The sequence below is a fragment of the Syngnathus acus genome, chromosome 21 (genome assembly GCF_901709675.1).
Source record: "Syngnathus acus chromosome 21, fSynAcu1.2, whole genome shotgun sequence".
Classification (NCBI taxonomy): Eukaryota; Metazoa; Chordata; class Actinopteri; order Syngnathiformes; family Syngnathidae; genus Syngnathus; species Syngnathus acus.
In genome coordinates, this window is record NC_051105.1 from 1440638 (window position 1) to 1456102 (window position 15465).

General features: G+C 47.3%; 2 protein-coding genes and 1 long non-coding RNA gene across 7 annotated transcripts; 2 read left to right on the forward strand and 1 right to left on the reverse strand.

Moving 5' to 3' along the window:
• Positions 1 to 421: 421 nt before the first annotated feature.
• Positions 422 to 3508, forward strand: LOC119115319. Its single transcript, XR_005096126.1, has 2 exons — positions 422 to 1070; positions 1122 to 3508. It is a non-coding gene; the product is annotated as an uncharacterized LOC119115319 (long non-coding RNA).
• traf3ip1 (TNF receptor-associated factor 3 interacting protein 1) lies at positions 3348 to 10997 on the reverse strand. 5 transcript variants are annotated; one of them, XM_037239723.1, is made up of 17 exons: positions 10741 to 10997; positions 9858 to 9926; positions 9475 to 9636; positions 9269 to 9397; positions 8819 to 9178; positions 8680 to 8751; positions 8563 to 8583; positions 8379 to 8402; positions 8064 to 8139; positions 7956 to 7976; positions 7697 to 7763; positions 7530 to 7625; positions 7338 to 7464; positions 7243 to 7279; positions 7067 to 7140; positions 4521 to 4735; positions 3348 to 4454 (listed from the first exon to the last, which is right to left on the reverse strand). In XM_037239723.1, exons 1-17 carry the CDS (start codon positions 10861 to 10863, stop codon positions 4292 to 4294), a joined length of 1836 nt encoding a protein of 611 aa, XP_037095618.1. In that variant the 5' UTR covers positions 10864 to 10997; the 3' UTR covers positions 3348 to 4291. The 5 variants fall into 5 exon arrangements, with proteins under 5 accessions (XP_037095618.1, XP_037095617.1, XP_037095616.1 ...); XM_037239722.1 differs by having other exon boundaries at positions 7338 to 7461; positions 8819 to 9181; XM_037239721.1 differs by having other exon boundaries at positions 8819 to 9181.
• A 496-nt stretch (positions 10998 to 11493) lies between these two features.
• On the forward strand, positions 11494 to 14851 carry LOC119115058 (TRAF3-interacting protein 1-like). Its single transcript, XM_037239232.1, has 12 exons — positions 11494 to 11686; positions 12098 to 12166; positions 12223 to 12384; positions 12443 to 12887; positions 13023 to 13046; positions 13120 to 13234; positions 13305 to 13400; positions 13480 to 13603; positions 13714 to 13750; positions 13861 to 13934; positions 14009 to 14226; positions 14291 to 14851. The coding sequence occupies exons 1-12, from the start codon at positions 11555 to 11557 to the stop codon at positions 14451 to 14453; spliced, it is 1659 nt and encodes a 552-aa protein (XP_037095127.1). The 5' UTR covers positions 11494 to 11554; the 3' UTR covers positions 14454 to 14851.
• Positions 14852 to 15465: the final 614 nt, after the last annotated feature.

Here is a 15465-nt window from a genome sequence, read left to right on the forward strand (position 1 = left end):
AATTAGTTAATAAAGTCACAGTGTTTGAACACTTAAACAGCGACATAGACAGACAGCAGTTCAGTCGAACTGCATAGCATGTCAGCGTAGGCAGCCGTGTGATTACGCAATCCATATAGATAGTCCCAATCTATATTATTAATAATAATAATAATCATCACAATTTTACTCACCCAGCAAAACTGTCGATAAAGAAAAAAAAAAAACCCCAACTTCATTCGTGTATGCACAAAAACCCACACGCACACAATACATCCAGTCACACGTGTGTGCATTCATCCCAAAAATGTGTTGTCCATTAGCACACGTCAAGTGGATGTGATAAATAAAACAGTATCAAGATCTGACATGTTTACGCGTTGCAGGCAAATAAACAACAGGCCCATTTCCCGTGCGGGTCTTCCACACTCCAAAAGAAATACACGAAAGCAGTCAGCAGCAATCCGAAGCGTGACGGCTCATTCTCGTCGTGGTGGTGCACACAAATATGCTCTCGAAAAGCTCACCCCAAATCGTTTACTACGTGTCTGTGGCGAACCACACAATTGACGAGTTCAAAGCCTCATTTTTTTTAGTCATTGATCATTTTATTGTATTCAGATTAAATATGCATACGTATGAACTATTTCTGTTGTGAATTTTGAATCAGCACAATTCAAGGCCACTTGCACTGGGGCGATAGAAAAGCAAATATAAGCTGAACTATGAAGTCGTGGAAATGTAAAGCAAGTCGCTCGCGTGCTCCGCTGACTTTGAGAAGCGTGCGGAGGGGGGGGGGCTTTATTGAGGCGTGTTTAATACGATTGACAGCCAAAGTGGCATGTTTTGTCATTTTTTGCTGTGTGACTCATCACGATCCATCTGCTCAATATCATGCACAAATAAACAGCCTTGTTAAAAAGCTTGCCTCTTTGTTTGGGTCAGATTTTCTGGTGCGCAGTAAGCCACAAATTCCCTTTCATCTTCTCATATTTGAATGATTAGTTACGCCCCCGATGTTTCCCAGGAAACGTTGACGAAGTTGCTAATCCAAAGCATATTTCTCGGGAAAAGTTGTCTGTGAATTTCTTGTTCCGCGTTATGCAAAGGAAAAAAAAATCGCTTTTTAAATCTCTGGGAAGGTTCAATGAAATAAGCATGAACGAGTTCATTTAAGTTGTGCAAATGCTTTTGAGATACCTGATGATTTCAAACAATGAAATCGTCCACCACCTGTCCGTCCACCTGCTGCAGTTTGCAAAACTGCTCCCCTCCCGTCCCCTCACTCGTTTGGGAGTGGCAGCAGCGGTGGGTGAGAAAATAAGAGAGAAGCGGCATCCCTTCCAGGCGGCCGATTAAAGACACGAGCTAAGCTAATTGCTACCTGGCAGCAAGAGCGCACAGCGGCGGATGATCGTCAACACTGATTTATACATGCTGCTGGGTCCACTAAATGCATCTTCCTGGTCGCGGTCGACTGCAGATAGCGTCCTCTTTCATTTCCTGCACGGGCTGCGCATGAGGTGGGCGAGATCCTGGTTCCTGAGTGGGCGTCGTTTGCGCACATGCACGAAACAGAAGTGCCGAGGCATAAATTGAATGCATGAGACGCTCTCGTCAACCTCATCGCGCACACGCACTCCAAGTCAACGCAACCACAAACCTCCTCTGTGGAATTAAACAACAGGAAGTTGACTTCGTCCAACTTTGACACGCTCCATGCTATGACGCAATGGAGCCTACGTTAGCTTGTCTGAGATGGAACTTGATATTTTTGAAAAGCAAAAATTGGACAGGAAATCGACCCAATGGGTTGCTTGGATACAAATACAGTGGTGCCTTGAGATTCCAGTTTCATCCCACATTCAAAATACTCAACTCATCTTTTCGATCAGGCCGATACTGGTCTTTTTTTTCGAGCTATTGGGTACTCATGGGGGCCTCCGATACCAGCAATCGATACTTAAGGCAAAGGAAATTTGATATTGAATAGCTGGCGCAAAATGAAATTGTATCCATCCAAAGTACTGTACTGTACTTACAAAAACAAACATTTAAAGAACATCCAGTTCTTTGTTGGCAGCAACTCTTGGGTGGCGAGTCTAGGGATTAGCTAATCATCATGACAACGTCGTTACAGTAAACTGCCCATGTTTAATTCCTTCCGTAGAGCAGCAGGCTTCCTCATGGGGAGGATTTTCCACCACCAAGAAGATCCCGCGGTCAGAGAATGGGCTGCCGAGGGCTAACTCGAACAAGGAGGAAGAAATCTTTGGAGTGAGCGGATCTCAGGGTGGGATTGAGCGGTGGACGGAAAAAAAAAAAAAAAAAGAGAATCAGGAAGAAATGGGCAGCTTCCCAAACCGCTAGTAACATCACGGCCAAAATCTCAGTCGCGAGAAGACGAGGAAGAAAGTCATCCAGTGGTCGCCACTGTGGGAATTTGGTACACTGGCCTTTGCTGAGGGCTTGGGAATCCCACAGTAGAGAGCCAACCTGCGGGCATGGGAAAAACGGGGGCCGGTCACTCACCCCCTCCCACCCACCCACCCACCAGAGCAAACGTTTGAAAAATAACATTGGGCAGGAGCTGCATGGTGCAAACAGGATGCAATTTAGCCGCGTTGCGCCTTTTCACGAAAAGCCCACGAGCGTGACGTCACTTTGCGCTGAGTCCTGCAAACATTGAGTGACCGCTGACGGGCCGAGGAGAAAACTAAAGGCAAGAGAGGCAGCATGCCAAGTGATCTGGCGCACTTGAAAGGAGGACAGTGCCATCTAGAGACTTCGGAAGAGCCGACCGGCGGCAAAGCGCACCGGCTTGGCACAGCGACTCAATCACAAATGGACATTTTGGTGACATTTCCACAAGCGTTTGGAGAAAGTGGAAAAGCAGCCGGGGTCAAGTTGACTGTCTCAACGGCAGCAGTTGTTCATTCCGCAGCTAATCACACCCACAAAAGGCACGCACGCTAAAGGGGCTCCAGGGTCAGTCGGAGATCCGAGCCGAGGTCAAGATAAGCGCTTGCGGGGATTAGCTGGGCCTGCTTTACTGCAGAGCGCACGCGTTCAAAGGTGTAGTCGCTCATTAGCAAGCCACGTCAGCTTTTTTTTTTTTTTTTTGCTCTCAGGCTTCCTTCCACTGAGAGCGGCTCAGCTTTTTTTCTACCAACTTGCAATCCAGCAGGTTGCGAGCAGGTTGCGAGCAGGTGGCCTTTCATTCACTTGAGTCTTTGCAGCTCAGAATCTGCTTGAAAAAAAAAAAAAAAAAAAACGTTTCACGAGGTTTGGTGGCTGACAGCAGCTCTTTCATTTCTTGCTCGGATCAAAGTCGAGAGAAAGCGTGTTTTGAAAAGGAGTCTGTGATATTTATTGGAGCCATTTATTATTGTACTTCACTACAAAAAACATCAAATGATGTGCTCTATAATAATGTGCAGTGTACTAGTAAGTTCCTTGACAATGGACTTTCTACAATCTCATGACTCAGATCTGGTCACATTTTCACTCTAGTGTTAATGGACTCCAACATGGCGTTATGTCAAAAATAAAAATGTATTCTACTTTCAAATCTATATCCAACGCGTCAAAAGTGCAGCTGTGCCTGAAATGTAGACTTGACTGGCAAAAAACACGATGTGAACACGATTGCTGAGGAGAATGTTTGGAAGATGGATCCATTTGATTGCGTGTGACATCGGAAGGCCATTTCGTATCACATCCCCGACTGCTGAGCTACAATTTCTGCGCAACATTGAAGTGAGCGAGTCAGACCAAAATCCAAGCGTGCAGCACATTCAGAAAGAACTCCAATGTCAAAACTAATCTCAGAAACGGAAGAAAATAATCATGACTGCTTCTTTTGGCGTGTGCTTGACTTCGGAATAGGGCACGCAATCAAGCCAGCGGCTTTTGTTTAGTTTTTGGAGATTTCACATTCAAAGGCCCCATAATAGGAGTGAAATGGGGACTACATATGACAATATTTGTCTGCAGTCAATCAGTTTTAGTAAAGTGCGTTCAACTGTAAGGCGAGCCTCTTCTCGTATTTTTGAGACGACAATGTGTTTTCTTCTAAAGTGTTTTCAGGCAGCGTGCACGCTGAATAGCACCACACTGCCCCTCACAGGTCAGCTGCAGGACTACGACAAATGTTGACTGCATCTGCACAGCTTAAGGGATGGTCCAGTGTGGAAAGACTTTTTTTTTCCTCCCCCAACTTGGAGCAAAATATTGCTCCAAGGCATAAGGGGAGGTTGTGTCTTCCGTCACGCTGATGTCAGCATTTTCTTTCTGGGAAGATGATCTCACTTCAAGTGGAAGAGGAGATGATTCCAGTTAATTTCTTCTGAATCTTCTCTTCATTTCTCAGAATGTTGGACCTCGCCGCAGAAATTTTGTCCTGGTAATCCTTGATCATTTGGTCCAGCTCATAAAGTTCCGCCTTGAGAGGTTCTAACGCCCACTCTGTGGCTCTGCACACACGGATGGGCGACGGTCAATGACGACAACGGCGGAAGATGTTTACCACGTGCACTCACTTCTGTTCCTGCAGCAGAGCCTGCGCGTGCTCCTTGTTCTCCTTGCGCCAGCTTTGCAGCTCGGCTTGCATGGCGTCGATGTCCTCCTGCACGTAGTCCATGATCTTGCCCAGCGGCAACGCGCTCTGACACACCGACTGGATGGAGGCGCGTAGACGCTCCACCTCCCGCGTCACCAGGTCCTGCTCCTTCTTCGTGGCTTGGCCCGACGCCGGCTTTTGAAAATAAAACAACAGGCAAGAGATTGAAAGCAGACATTGGTTGAAAGCAGCTGAATTGAAAGACGTGAATTTAAAATGCGTCTTCGCAAGCAGGAAGCGGGGCGAGCGGGGCGGTATGCCGACTGGCAGACGGGATCAAAAAAGTCGGGTTGCCTCCCTTAACACGCGGCAAACCGGAGGATGTTTGCTCAGCTGGGCTCGGCCAAAAAGCGGTCCAAGTGTGCCCGAGAAGCCAGACACACACACACACGTCCGTGCAGACATAAACACTCGTTTGCGCGGGGACACACACATGCCCCACCTGCGCTGGTTTTGTTTAGTTTGCTAACAAGCTGTGGCGGCGGGCTGATTTTTTTACTGCCGTATTGAGTAACAAACGCCACACTCGGACCTTCTTTCTTTCAAGTCCGACTTGAGGGCTCGCCATGACAAAGACATTGGGCACGAAATGGAGGCAAAAGACAAATCGGACTTTTTTTTTTTGGAGGTCTGTCTCGGTGGGTGGCTTTGCGCCGGGTGATGAGAAGCCTGCAGCTACACAAACACTGCGGTCTCTCTCTCTCTCTCCCACCAGCCTTGTGCAGACGATGGCCAGGTCCTCCTTTCTTTATTTGCTAGCGCACGCTGACCTCTTTTGCTAACAGAGTGTGAAAGCGGCAGCTTGACTTTAAAGGTCACGCCGGGTCGACGTCGGGCTGTCGTACAGAAGTACTTTCTTCACAGTGAAAGAACTGAAAGAGAAGTGGCAAGGAGCATGTGACCAAATCACATCTCGAAGAATGATTCAAGTTCATTTCCTTGGGCGCTCCCCAAATTCAGAAAAGTGTTTATGAAGTATTGCAGAGGGGAATATTTATTTTCTCGGCGTTCACTCGACAGCCTTCCATTTGGGTGCCGCGTTGACGGTTTATTTATCTAGAACAAAACCTTCATCAAGGCAAATTTCAAAGTACACAACATTCTTGCTGCTGCGAGGGCCATATTGTGTGTAAATGCAAGGAGAAGTATCTTGAATAAATACGCCACGGCGCCACCGGGGTCAAGGCCAGGCCAAGCTTTCAATATGCATCAAATGTCCGACTCGCGCTCACGTAATTGAATTAGCGAGGAGAGTACAGTCCGCCTCTAACGTCAGCGTTTGCGGTCCGAAGCGGCCGCTCGCTCGCTTTCATGAATTGCGCCAGCTGAAATTTCAAAGCTCAACCAGCAAGTTGAATGTTGACATTGTTCAGCCCGGCACGCTCCGCCGTGATTACGCGGGGAAAATGACTCCATTAAAGTGACCTGGCTTCATGCACTTCCATGTCAGGAAGGAAGGAAGTCATCCCACTTATTTGGGCGGCCTCATACCTGCTCTGCTCTCGCACAGGAGAGTCGCAGGTGAGTGAAAATGGAGAAACTTGAATCAGGACAATTTGTAGAAAGTCACTTCTCACTTGACGAGGGCCTTTTCTATTTGGGAGATGAAAAAAAAAAAAAGCTTTGCTTTGCTCGGAAGGTTATTCCATGAAAGAAAAAAAAAAGGACTTGACAGACTTGATGTTCCTCAGTGGCGAACATCAAACCTGCCGTGCGTTTTATGACGGATGATGTCGTCTCGCTCCGACAGCCGACGGGAGGGCTCGAGCGGGACGCGCGCTTCATTGGAGAGGACCACCCAAAGAACGAGGCCTCCCGCAGCCACAAGGGAGACAAAAGTCTCACGTGAAATCATGCTGACGGAGGCGCGCGTACACGTGTCCAGACAATGAGGCGGAAATATACACAGTCGCACGGACAGACAAAATACAGCGAGACTAATACCGACAAAAGATGGCTTCGACAAGTGACGTTGACTTTTCACGCCTGACGCGGTCCAACGTGTTTGATGAGCAGTTGTCTTTAGCCGGCGCTACATAAGTGGAGGGGAAACTCCAAGCCAAGCTAGCAGATATTTGCTCACTCGCAAAGCCGCCATGTTTTTTTATTTGGGCCTTTATGAAGCTATTGAGCGAGACCAGAGCTTGTTTTGCTCCATGTGTGCATCACTTGTGTGCGTGTGGTCTGCGCAAAGCCGCGCTCGCTCGTCAGGACGCGAGACCTTCGGCTCGGGCGGAGGGGAACATTTTTGTGGTTTGGAGGCAACATAATTGCACGGCTTTTGTTTACATCTGTCCCGTGATAATGAGCAGGGTCGCACGGCACATTTCAAAGCAATCACCATCCGGGGACATTTGCCAAATGTCAGATTCGAGTCATTGACAGGCCCACGGCTGCCTGTGGCACACGTTTATGCGTTGAGGGCGCTCTCTAGTGGACAAGAAAGGAAAAGTCTGAACATGCTACCTCTTTCCGTGGAATGGAGGATGGTGATGCTTCATAGTCCTTTTTGGTCTCGAGGATCTTTTTCACAAGGCCACCTGCATTCACGGAAACATTCATTTACTCTTCGACACCGTTCACTTGCAACTTCAACATTTTTATTTTGGGTGGGGGGTGTAGCAACAAAAACATGCGTGTACCATGATTGTCATCGCCGATGAGGTCCTGTGCAGCATCCTGGAAGAGAAAAAGCAACGTTGCAGTAAGGTCCTTTTCCTCTGTTCTTTTCACCAACCTTGTCACGAGCTTCCGAAGGTTCAGGGGCCGCCTCCGCCACCAAAAACTGCTCGTCTTCCTCATCCTCGTCGTCGGACCGCTTCTTGCCCTCTCGGATGACTGACGGCTTGGCGCTGGAGAGCCCGCAAAGGAGACAACCACCGAAATTTCATACGTGACAATTCCGGATTAAACGATGCGACGAGATCACCTCTCAGCCGGGACGCCGTCATTGAAGCTCTCCTGTTTCTTGACTCGAGGAGGAGCCGGACGCGCACTGCTGGGCCGTGCCGCCGTTCGCTTGTTGCTGCACAATGGAAGGAGCTTAATACCATGCGTAAAAAAAAAAAAAGAACAATTAAAGTTGCTGCCGCTAACCTGGAGGTCATTTCAGATGGAATGGAGGAGCTCACGGCATCGCCACTTTCCTTGGCAGGATGGGCATCTGCAAAAGTCCGGCGGCCACGTCGTCAATATTGGCTATTTAGCACATTCACTGAAAAGTTCCTCGGAGATTAAAGTATTGCAAATTTGGGGGAAGTGCTTATCCTGGTTCAATTTCGTGCAAGCCAAAGTGAAAGCTTTGGGAATATTTGGGTCATGTTGAATGAAGTGTTCTTCCAATAGAAGCACTTACCGCCCTCACTGTCAGATTCATCTGCAGACAGAAAGCAAAGACATGAAAAAAAAAAAAAAAAGAACACAGGGTTTGTAAAGAACAAAGATAGCAAAAATGAAGCCTTACCCTGACCCGCCGTTCTGGGCTTCCTCCTTTGCCCTTTGGCAGAAGACGGCCGAGGTATTCTTGCCGGACTGTCCGACTGTGAGGAGGTCGACAAAAGAAAGAGGAGAAGGGGAGCTGTATTAGCAAGAACAAATATTGTCTAGATATTATTTTAAAGTTGTGGGTCAAATTGACCTTGTTAAAAAAAAACAAGATGTGGAATTCATCGATCATTTTGACCTCCTGCACATTTCCTTTTTGTTGCTCAAAATAGATTTTAGGATGGGTCAATTTGAGCCGCCTGACGAGAGCAGGAGCTCCTTCAAAACTCTTTACCTGGTTTTCAACGTTCTCCGCAGGCTGCACGTGCAAACAAGACAACGTTAAGACAAATTGTTTCGTGGCAATTCCGGACGGCACTACAATTGCAATGATCACGCCACGTCGCCGGCCGACAGCCTAAGAAATCTCAAAAAACGACGCAACTACTCAGGCCTGATCGTTGGACAGGATGAAATACCTCATCGGATGGCTCCGCTTCCTTCCGACAATATGCGGAGGAGCAAAAGAAAAGAAAACAAATCTCACTGACAATATTGATGATGAAAAATAAATAAATAATTTTGAGAGAACTTACAGCTGCCAGTGGCTTGGCTGATTTTCTGGGCTGGTCCTCGCTGGCTTTTTGTTGCACTTGTGCTATTCTCTCCTGGGTACAAAAAAGGTGTTTGATTTTCAAAATCATTCGTGGGGCAAAATAACGTTTTCCCGCTCACCTTGCTGTCACTCTCACGATTCGTGTTCTTGTCTTGGCGCCTTTCGGCTTCTTTGTCCACTTCTCGTGCTTTGTCCTTGCTCCTCTCCGGCTCCCTTTGAGAATCTCTTTGCCTGGTTCCGTCTCGGTCTCGACTCTTGTCGTGATCTCTGCGGTGCTCTTTGACCTTCTCCTTGTCTCTGTCTTTTCCTCTGACTTTGTCCGGGTCTCGCACCCGTTCGCGACTCTTGTCTCCGTCGCGGCGGTGATTCTTGGCAGAACGCTCGGCGTCGTGGCGGCGCTCGCCATCTGGCCTCTGGCCTTCTTGCTCTCTGGGCTGCTGCGGCTCCTTGTCTTCTCTGCTCCCGCTGCGTCGGATCCTCTTCTTGACCCGAATGAGTCGGAAACAACTTTGACATGAATGGCGGAACGGCGAGGCCCGTGGAACGGAATTTACGAAACGTCTTATTACCTCTCCTTCCGTCGGCTGTTGCTCAGGCCCTTCGCGGTTTTCTTTGTCTTGGGACTTGGATGTGGCCTTAGTTTTCAAGTCCGCCTTTTCACCGGACAGCACTCGTTTCACCGCCTCCTCGCTGGACAGCTTTGGATGAAATATTCGTCATGAATTCAACACGAAGACAAAGAGTAACGTGAACTACAGGGACTCGGACAAGCAACCTTGTTGAGGCAGCACTGGGCAATGGCCTGCAGCAGCTCGTTGGTCTTCTCGGGCTCGTGGCCGGCCACGATACGCGCCGGCTTGGCCGCGAGGGGCTCCCCGCTGACCAGTATGACCACATCGATTGCTTTCTGAAGGAAGCCTATCTTACTTTCTTTGTCCTACAAGACATGACAACGAAAAAAAGAAAAATGCTGCTTGAATTTTGTTGTCGGCCGTAACATTAGTGGGCTCAGCCAACTGTGTCAGCAGCTAAACTCGACAGAGACACTATTTACATGTAACACGAGAACCGACCCCGCCTTTGTTTTGTTGATGCCTTTATGTGAGTGTCAAAATTGAGTGCAAAATGAAGTTTGGGCAGCAGGGAAGGCATCCTTACCTTTACATTATCCGACTTGAGTTCGCTGTCTTTGTAGAGGCCTTTCATGAACCCGGTGGTTCTGATGATCTGAAAGTGGGGAGGGAGAGCAGATGTCAATTTAAATGGCTAATACGAGCTGTTGAATTTTTAAAAAATTGGACGATTTTTTTTGCCCTTTTTTTAATGACCTACAAATGCTGACACATTGTGCTTTATCAAATATACATGCACACAAGGTGACGCCGTACAACAACACGAACGACCCGAAGAAGAGTGTTGATGTCTCATTTAGAAGTGGAAACTTAAATTACCGAGCCTGACACCGGTGTCACCTGCCGTTAAATCGTGAGAAGGTCATTGTACAAAATGTTTCATAGATAGATAGATAGATAGATAAAGACAGACAGACAGACAGGTACTTATTGGGGAGAAATTCAGGGAAAATAAAGCAAATACAAGAAAAAAAAGGGGGGCTTTGTTTTGAGCAATGTCAATTTGCTATCTGGCAGACTTGTTTCTAATAAAATGAACGGATTACGTTGATTTGATGCAGAATTTTAAAGATCGACTCAGTTGGTATCCCTCGAGCGCATCTAGCAACCTTGACAACATTGTTTGCGTTGTGCCAATGGCAACGGGACGACCTAACTCACCATCCGTTGAGTCACTTTGTTTGCCGCTGATTTGTAGAAGCAGCACACAGTTGTTTCCCAACAACATAATCACGCATCTCGTAGTTTCGTCAATGTTGGCGAATTAAAATGGCTAAGCGGCTCTGCTAACGAGCTAATTACTTGCTGATGAGCTCAGTCTGGTTAAACAGTAGGCATTTTCCACATATGCGGAGAAAATGAGCAGAAATGTTTCATTTGGCAAATTAGCATGACCGCATCAATCTCACCTCGCTAAAGATGTCGTGCAGGTATCGAAAGGGTGGTTTGCCGAGCAGTTTTTCAGTCAGCGGTGGTTTCTTTATCACCTTTCCGAGCGCGTCTTGCGTCTTTTTGACAACCGCCGCGTTCATTATTATGTTTTTTTTTTAAAGAAAGAAAAGCAAAACAAAAGTAGCGCTAACAGAATCCAATCCGAGACGCTTTTGTTTTAATACCGAGGTTAAAACGTCGCGCATGCGCATTTGGGAGAATGGCTCCGAGCCCATACTTTCTTCTTCTTGTACAAATCTTAGTAGTTTGGCTCTAGGGCCCTGCCTATACTGCTACCTGCTGCCAACAATGGCAAATACAATAGCTTACTTAAGGAGTTCGTTTCATAATCAATTCCCAATATCCAATTTAAAAGCACACACGCACATTTGAATTCAAATTTAAATTAGAACATAAAAAGTACAAATGAAAACAAATAGCACAAAATACAAGCAACGATAAATAAATAAATGCAGAACATAGGCTACATTGCAGTTCATTGCTGTTACGGTTTACCTGACTTCCACAAGAGCGTGTTTGGGTAATTGAGGCCATAAGTCATTGATATATTGATTGTTGATTATTTTTCAAACAATGATAGAGTGTACGTGGCGAAATTGGCACTCCCTGGTGAAGATTATGACGTGCTTGTGACGTCACTGCTCATCAACGTGACGAAATAAAGGCAAAACAATTTCACCGGCCCCTCGGCATTTTAATGACCGAATAAGTTCATTTGCCAAAAAAAGACAAAACCCAAAGATAATCGAGTACCAGCTTATTAGTCAAATAATGGCCACCATAAACAGCCAAATAATCAAAAAGACACAAAGCACACTGGGCAAAGTGATAAAGAAACCGGCTCTCACTGATAAACTGCTGAACAAACCGCCGTTTCGATACCTGCACGACATCTTCTCTGAGGTGAGACTTCTGCAAAATAACGTTGAAAGAAAAGAACGGCCAACCAGAATAGAACTCAGACATGCATTTGTACAACGGCCAACCAGAATAGAACTCAGACATGCATTTGTAATCACCACAAACCGCAGAGATGCCGCCTGATCTGATCAATAACCTAATAATTGAATAAAATAAAAACCTACTTGTTTATGTTATACTGACCGCACGTTGTTCTAACGCAAAATAGCCAATAGGTGGTGCTGTTACTTTGTGAGAAACTTTGGATAGGTCGAATGAACAAGTTAAGAGTGGCTATGCTCTTACCCAATAGCAAGATGGCAGCAATTTGTTCATAAAGTTGTTGTCAAGATGACGACGTAAGATTGAACTGATGGCATCCATGTGATCGCTTGCTTCCTGCACCTTTCGCAGATCATCAGGACCACTGGCTTTATGAAAGGCTTGTACAAAGACAATGAATTGAAGTCAGAATGTATCAAGGTAAGTTGGACAAAAATCAAGACACCCTACTTGGTAAAGCAACCAAGCATTTTTAGGACAAGGAGATGAAGCTGGCGTTCCTCCAGAAAGCCATCGATGTTGTGGTGCTGGTCACTGGAGAACCCCTTGCGGTCAGACCGGCGCATATTGTCGCCGGTCATGAGCCCGAGAAGACCAACGAGTTCCTGCAGACCGTTGCCAAGTGCTGCCTCAACAAGGTAATGAATGTGGCAAATGTGGGACCGGTCTTCATAGTCATGCTGATGTGTCGCTCAGATGTCCAGTAAGGAGGCCGTGAGGAGAGTTCTTGCAGGAGAGAGGTTGGACGTGAGGGCCAGGGAGAGTACGCTCAAATCCCAAGACAAGGACGTTGCCGAGGGGCGCCAGGAGAAGAAGACGACGGAGCAGAGCGAGAGCAGGGTCGAGGAGGAGCCGGAGCCGCACGGAGAACCTGAGAGACGGCGGCGAGACGGTGAGAGGGAACACCGCAACGCCAAGGAGCACAGGCGGCGGGAACAGGAGCTCGCCAAAGATGGCGAGCAGGAAGACAAGAGTCGCCAGAAAGAACGGAACGGGAAAGACAAAGGTCAAGGCAACAAGACAAGAGAGAAGGACAAAGTCAAAAGCGCAGCGAGCGAGCGACACAAGGCGGCGTCACGCACGGAGAGTCCGACCGGAACAAGTTCTGCCAAAGGGCAAAGAAGGAAAAACAAGTTTGGAGGTACATTTGCTGCACGGAAATGTTAATGTGCTAATATGAACCTCATTTCCTCGGCCGAGTGCGCAAGGAAGGAAAGAAGGAAACGACTTTAGGAAGCTGATGTTTTCTCTCATGAGGTTTGTCTTTTGTCAACAGACGAATCGGACGGTGAAGGCGGCGGTAAGTCAAAGCTCCTTTCATTTTTTTCCTCCTGACAAAAGTGCTACTGGTATTGAAGTCTTGTTTTGCGCAGGTGTCTCTAAAGAAGCCACCATCCAGTGCAAAGACGCCGAGCACGGTCCGAGTCCTCCTAACAATGAAAGCGGCGATGTTGCAGGCTCCTCACTTTCGCCTGACGTGGCCTCCAGGTGGGCGGCGCCGACCTCGACTCACATCCTCAATCCATTCGGTGCAATTGATGCCTCTTGGGTTGCCTAGCAACAGCCGAGCGGCGCCGCGGCCCAGCAGCGCTCGGCCGGCTCCTCCTCGAGTCAAGACACAGGAGAGCTTCGTCGAAGGGCTTCCACCTGAGAGGTGAGGTGATTGCATCTTCTCGTCTCAGACGCAAAAGCGGTTCCTGTATTTGTACAAATCTGCATTTGTGCTTTTGCAGGCTCTCCAGTGCCAAGTCGTCAGTCATCAGAGAAGGGAAGAAGTTGTCTGATGATGAGGATGAGGAAGATGAGCAGTTTCTGGTAGCGGAGGCGGCCCCTGAATCTGTAGATGCTCTAGAGAAGGTAAGTAAAAAAATCAGACAAAAGCATCTTTCAGGAGGGCAGTGCCCCACCTTTGCTCCGCAAGTGGAACCGCATCATTTTAGCATTATCGTGTGTCTTTTCTGTTCCAGGACTGTGCACAAGACCTCCGCAGTGAAGCAAAACATGGTAAACATTCTTTTCCTCTTTTTGTTACGCTCCATCAAAAGAGCACAGCCAAGTTAAGAAGGAGTTGCGCAATCTCTGGCTTTGTCGAACCAATGTTTCCGTTCACGCAGGGGGACTGGTGAAGAAGATCCTCGAAACCAAAAAAGACTACGAACCGTCGGCGTCCTCCAATAAATCCAAAGAGGTCATCTTGCCACCGATGAATTTCTTTTTCGGATTTCAGTAAAAGACAACACGGCCGTTGTTTGACTGTCTCAGAAGCTGATGTCCGAGGAAGCCCGCCGGAAAGAGGAGGACCTGGTGACACGGGAGGTGGAACGTCTACGCGCTTCCATCCAGTCGGTGTGTCAGAGCGCGCTGCCGCTGGGCAAGATCATGGACTACGTTCAGGAGGACATCGACGCCATGCAAGCCGAGCTGCAAAGCTGGCGCAAGGAGAACAAGGAGCACGCGCAGGCTCTGCTGCAGGAGAACAAGTCGGTACACGCGCCGAGTCACGCCACGTTAGCGACGTTAGCGAATGCGTGTGTGATCCCGCAGAGTGACGGAGCAGGCAGTGGAACCTCTCAAGGCCGAACTGGGCGAGCTGGACCAGCAGATGAAAGATTACCAGGACAAGATTTGTGCTGTCAGGTCCAACATTCTGACCAACGAGGAGAATATCCAAAAGAAATTGGCGGCCATTATCTCTTGCAGATCCTGAAAGGACCAACGCGGGCGGCCTTGGGAGTACAAAGTTCTGGTTTCTCCGGCTGGCCAGATTTTAATTAACAAGATGTTCTTGAAGGTTCTCGTGGTTTTGCGCTCGCTTGAAGTCAGAGAGGGGGAAAACATTTTAGATAGGTCAGAAACTTTTCATTCATCTCCCTTTTAATGATTCAAACTTTGCCGCATGTTTTTTATTTGAAGTAAGCGTGAGCTAGCTAGCGCTCCATTACGCTTGGCCCAAATGAGGGCAGTTAGCTTATTGGCTTGCTTTATGGAGTTGGAGGAGATGAAGCTCCTCTGCACGCTAAACAAATATTTGCCCAAACAGAAATGAAGACTCGAAACGGTGGCCGGCTCTGTCGAACGAGACAAAAGCCGCCCGCTGACATTTTGGAAGCAGACTAATTAAGTCATTATCTCCATAATAGGAATTCAAACCAAGTAAACATGACACTGACTTGTTTCGGTTTTTAGAGCAGCTTTTGGGCACCCAAGTGTCCATTTTTGTTTACAGCTTGTCTGGAAAAATAAAACAAATATTCAATAAATAAAAATGTGTCTGTGAGCCATAAATGCAACACGAAAACCAAGGAAAAAAACAAAAACATGTTTACTACTTCAACATTCAAAGTGCATCGGCAAGCAGTTGTTAATTTGAAGTTTGCTTGAATTCTGGCTTCAAACACAAAGCAAAAATAAACAAATAAATGAATAATGTTGTTATGAATTAAAGTAACTAAAAACCTTATAATCTGGGTTCAAGCTAAGCTCGCCCTGCACTTGGGAGACGCTAATACCGTTAGCTTGAACTAATCTGCGCAATACAACAAAACTCATTGCAGCTCTGCTTACCTTTCGACTTGTCACAGCGGGGCCCTTTCTACATGATCATCTCCAACACACGACGTTTCTCTGTTGACCACACACACACAGACACACACACACAGACACACACACACACTCGCAGACGCCTCATGCAAAAGATTTTGTCCGAGGCCTGTCAGCGT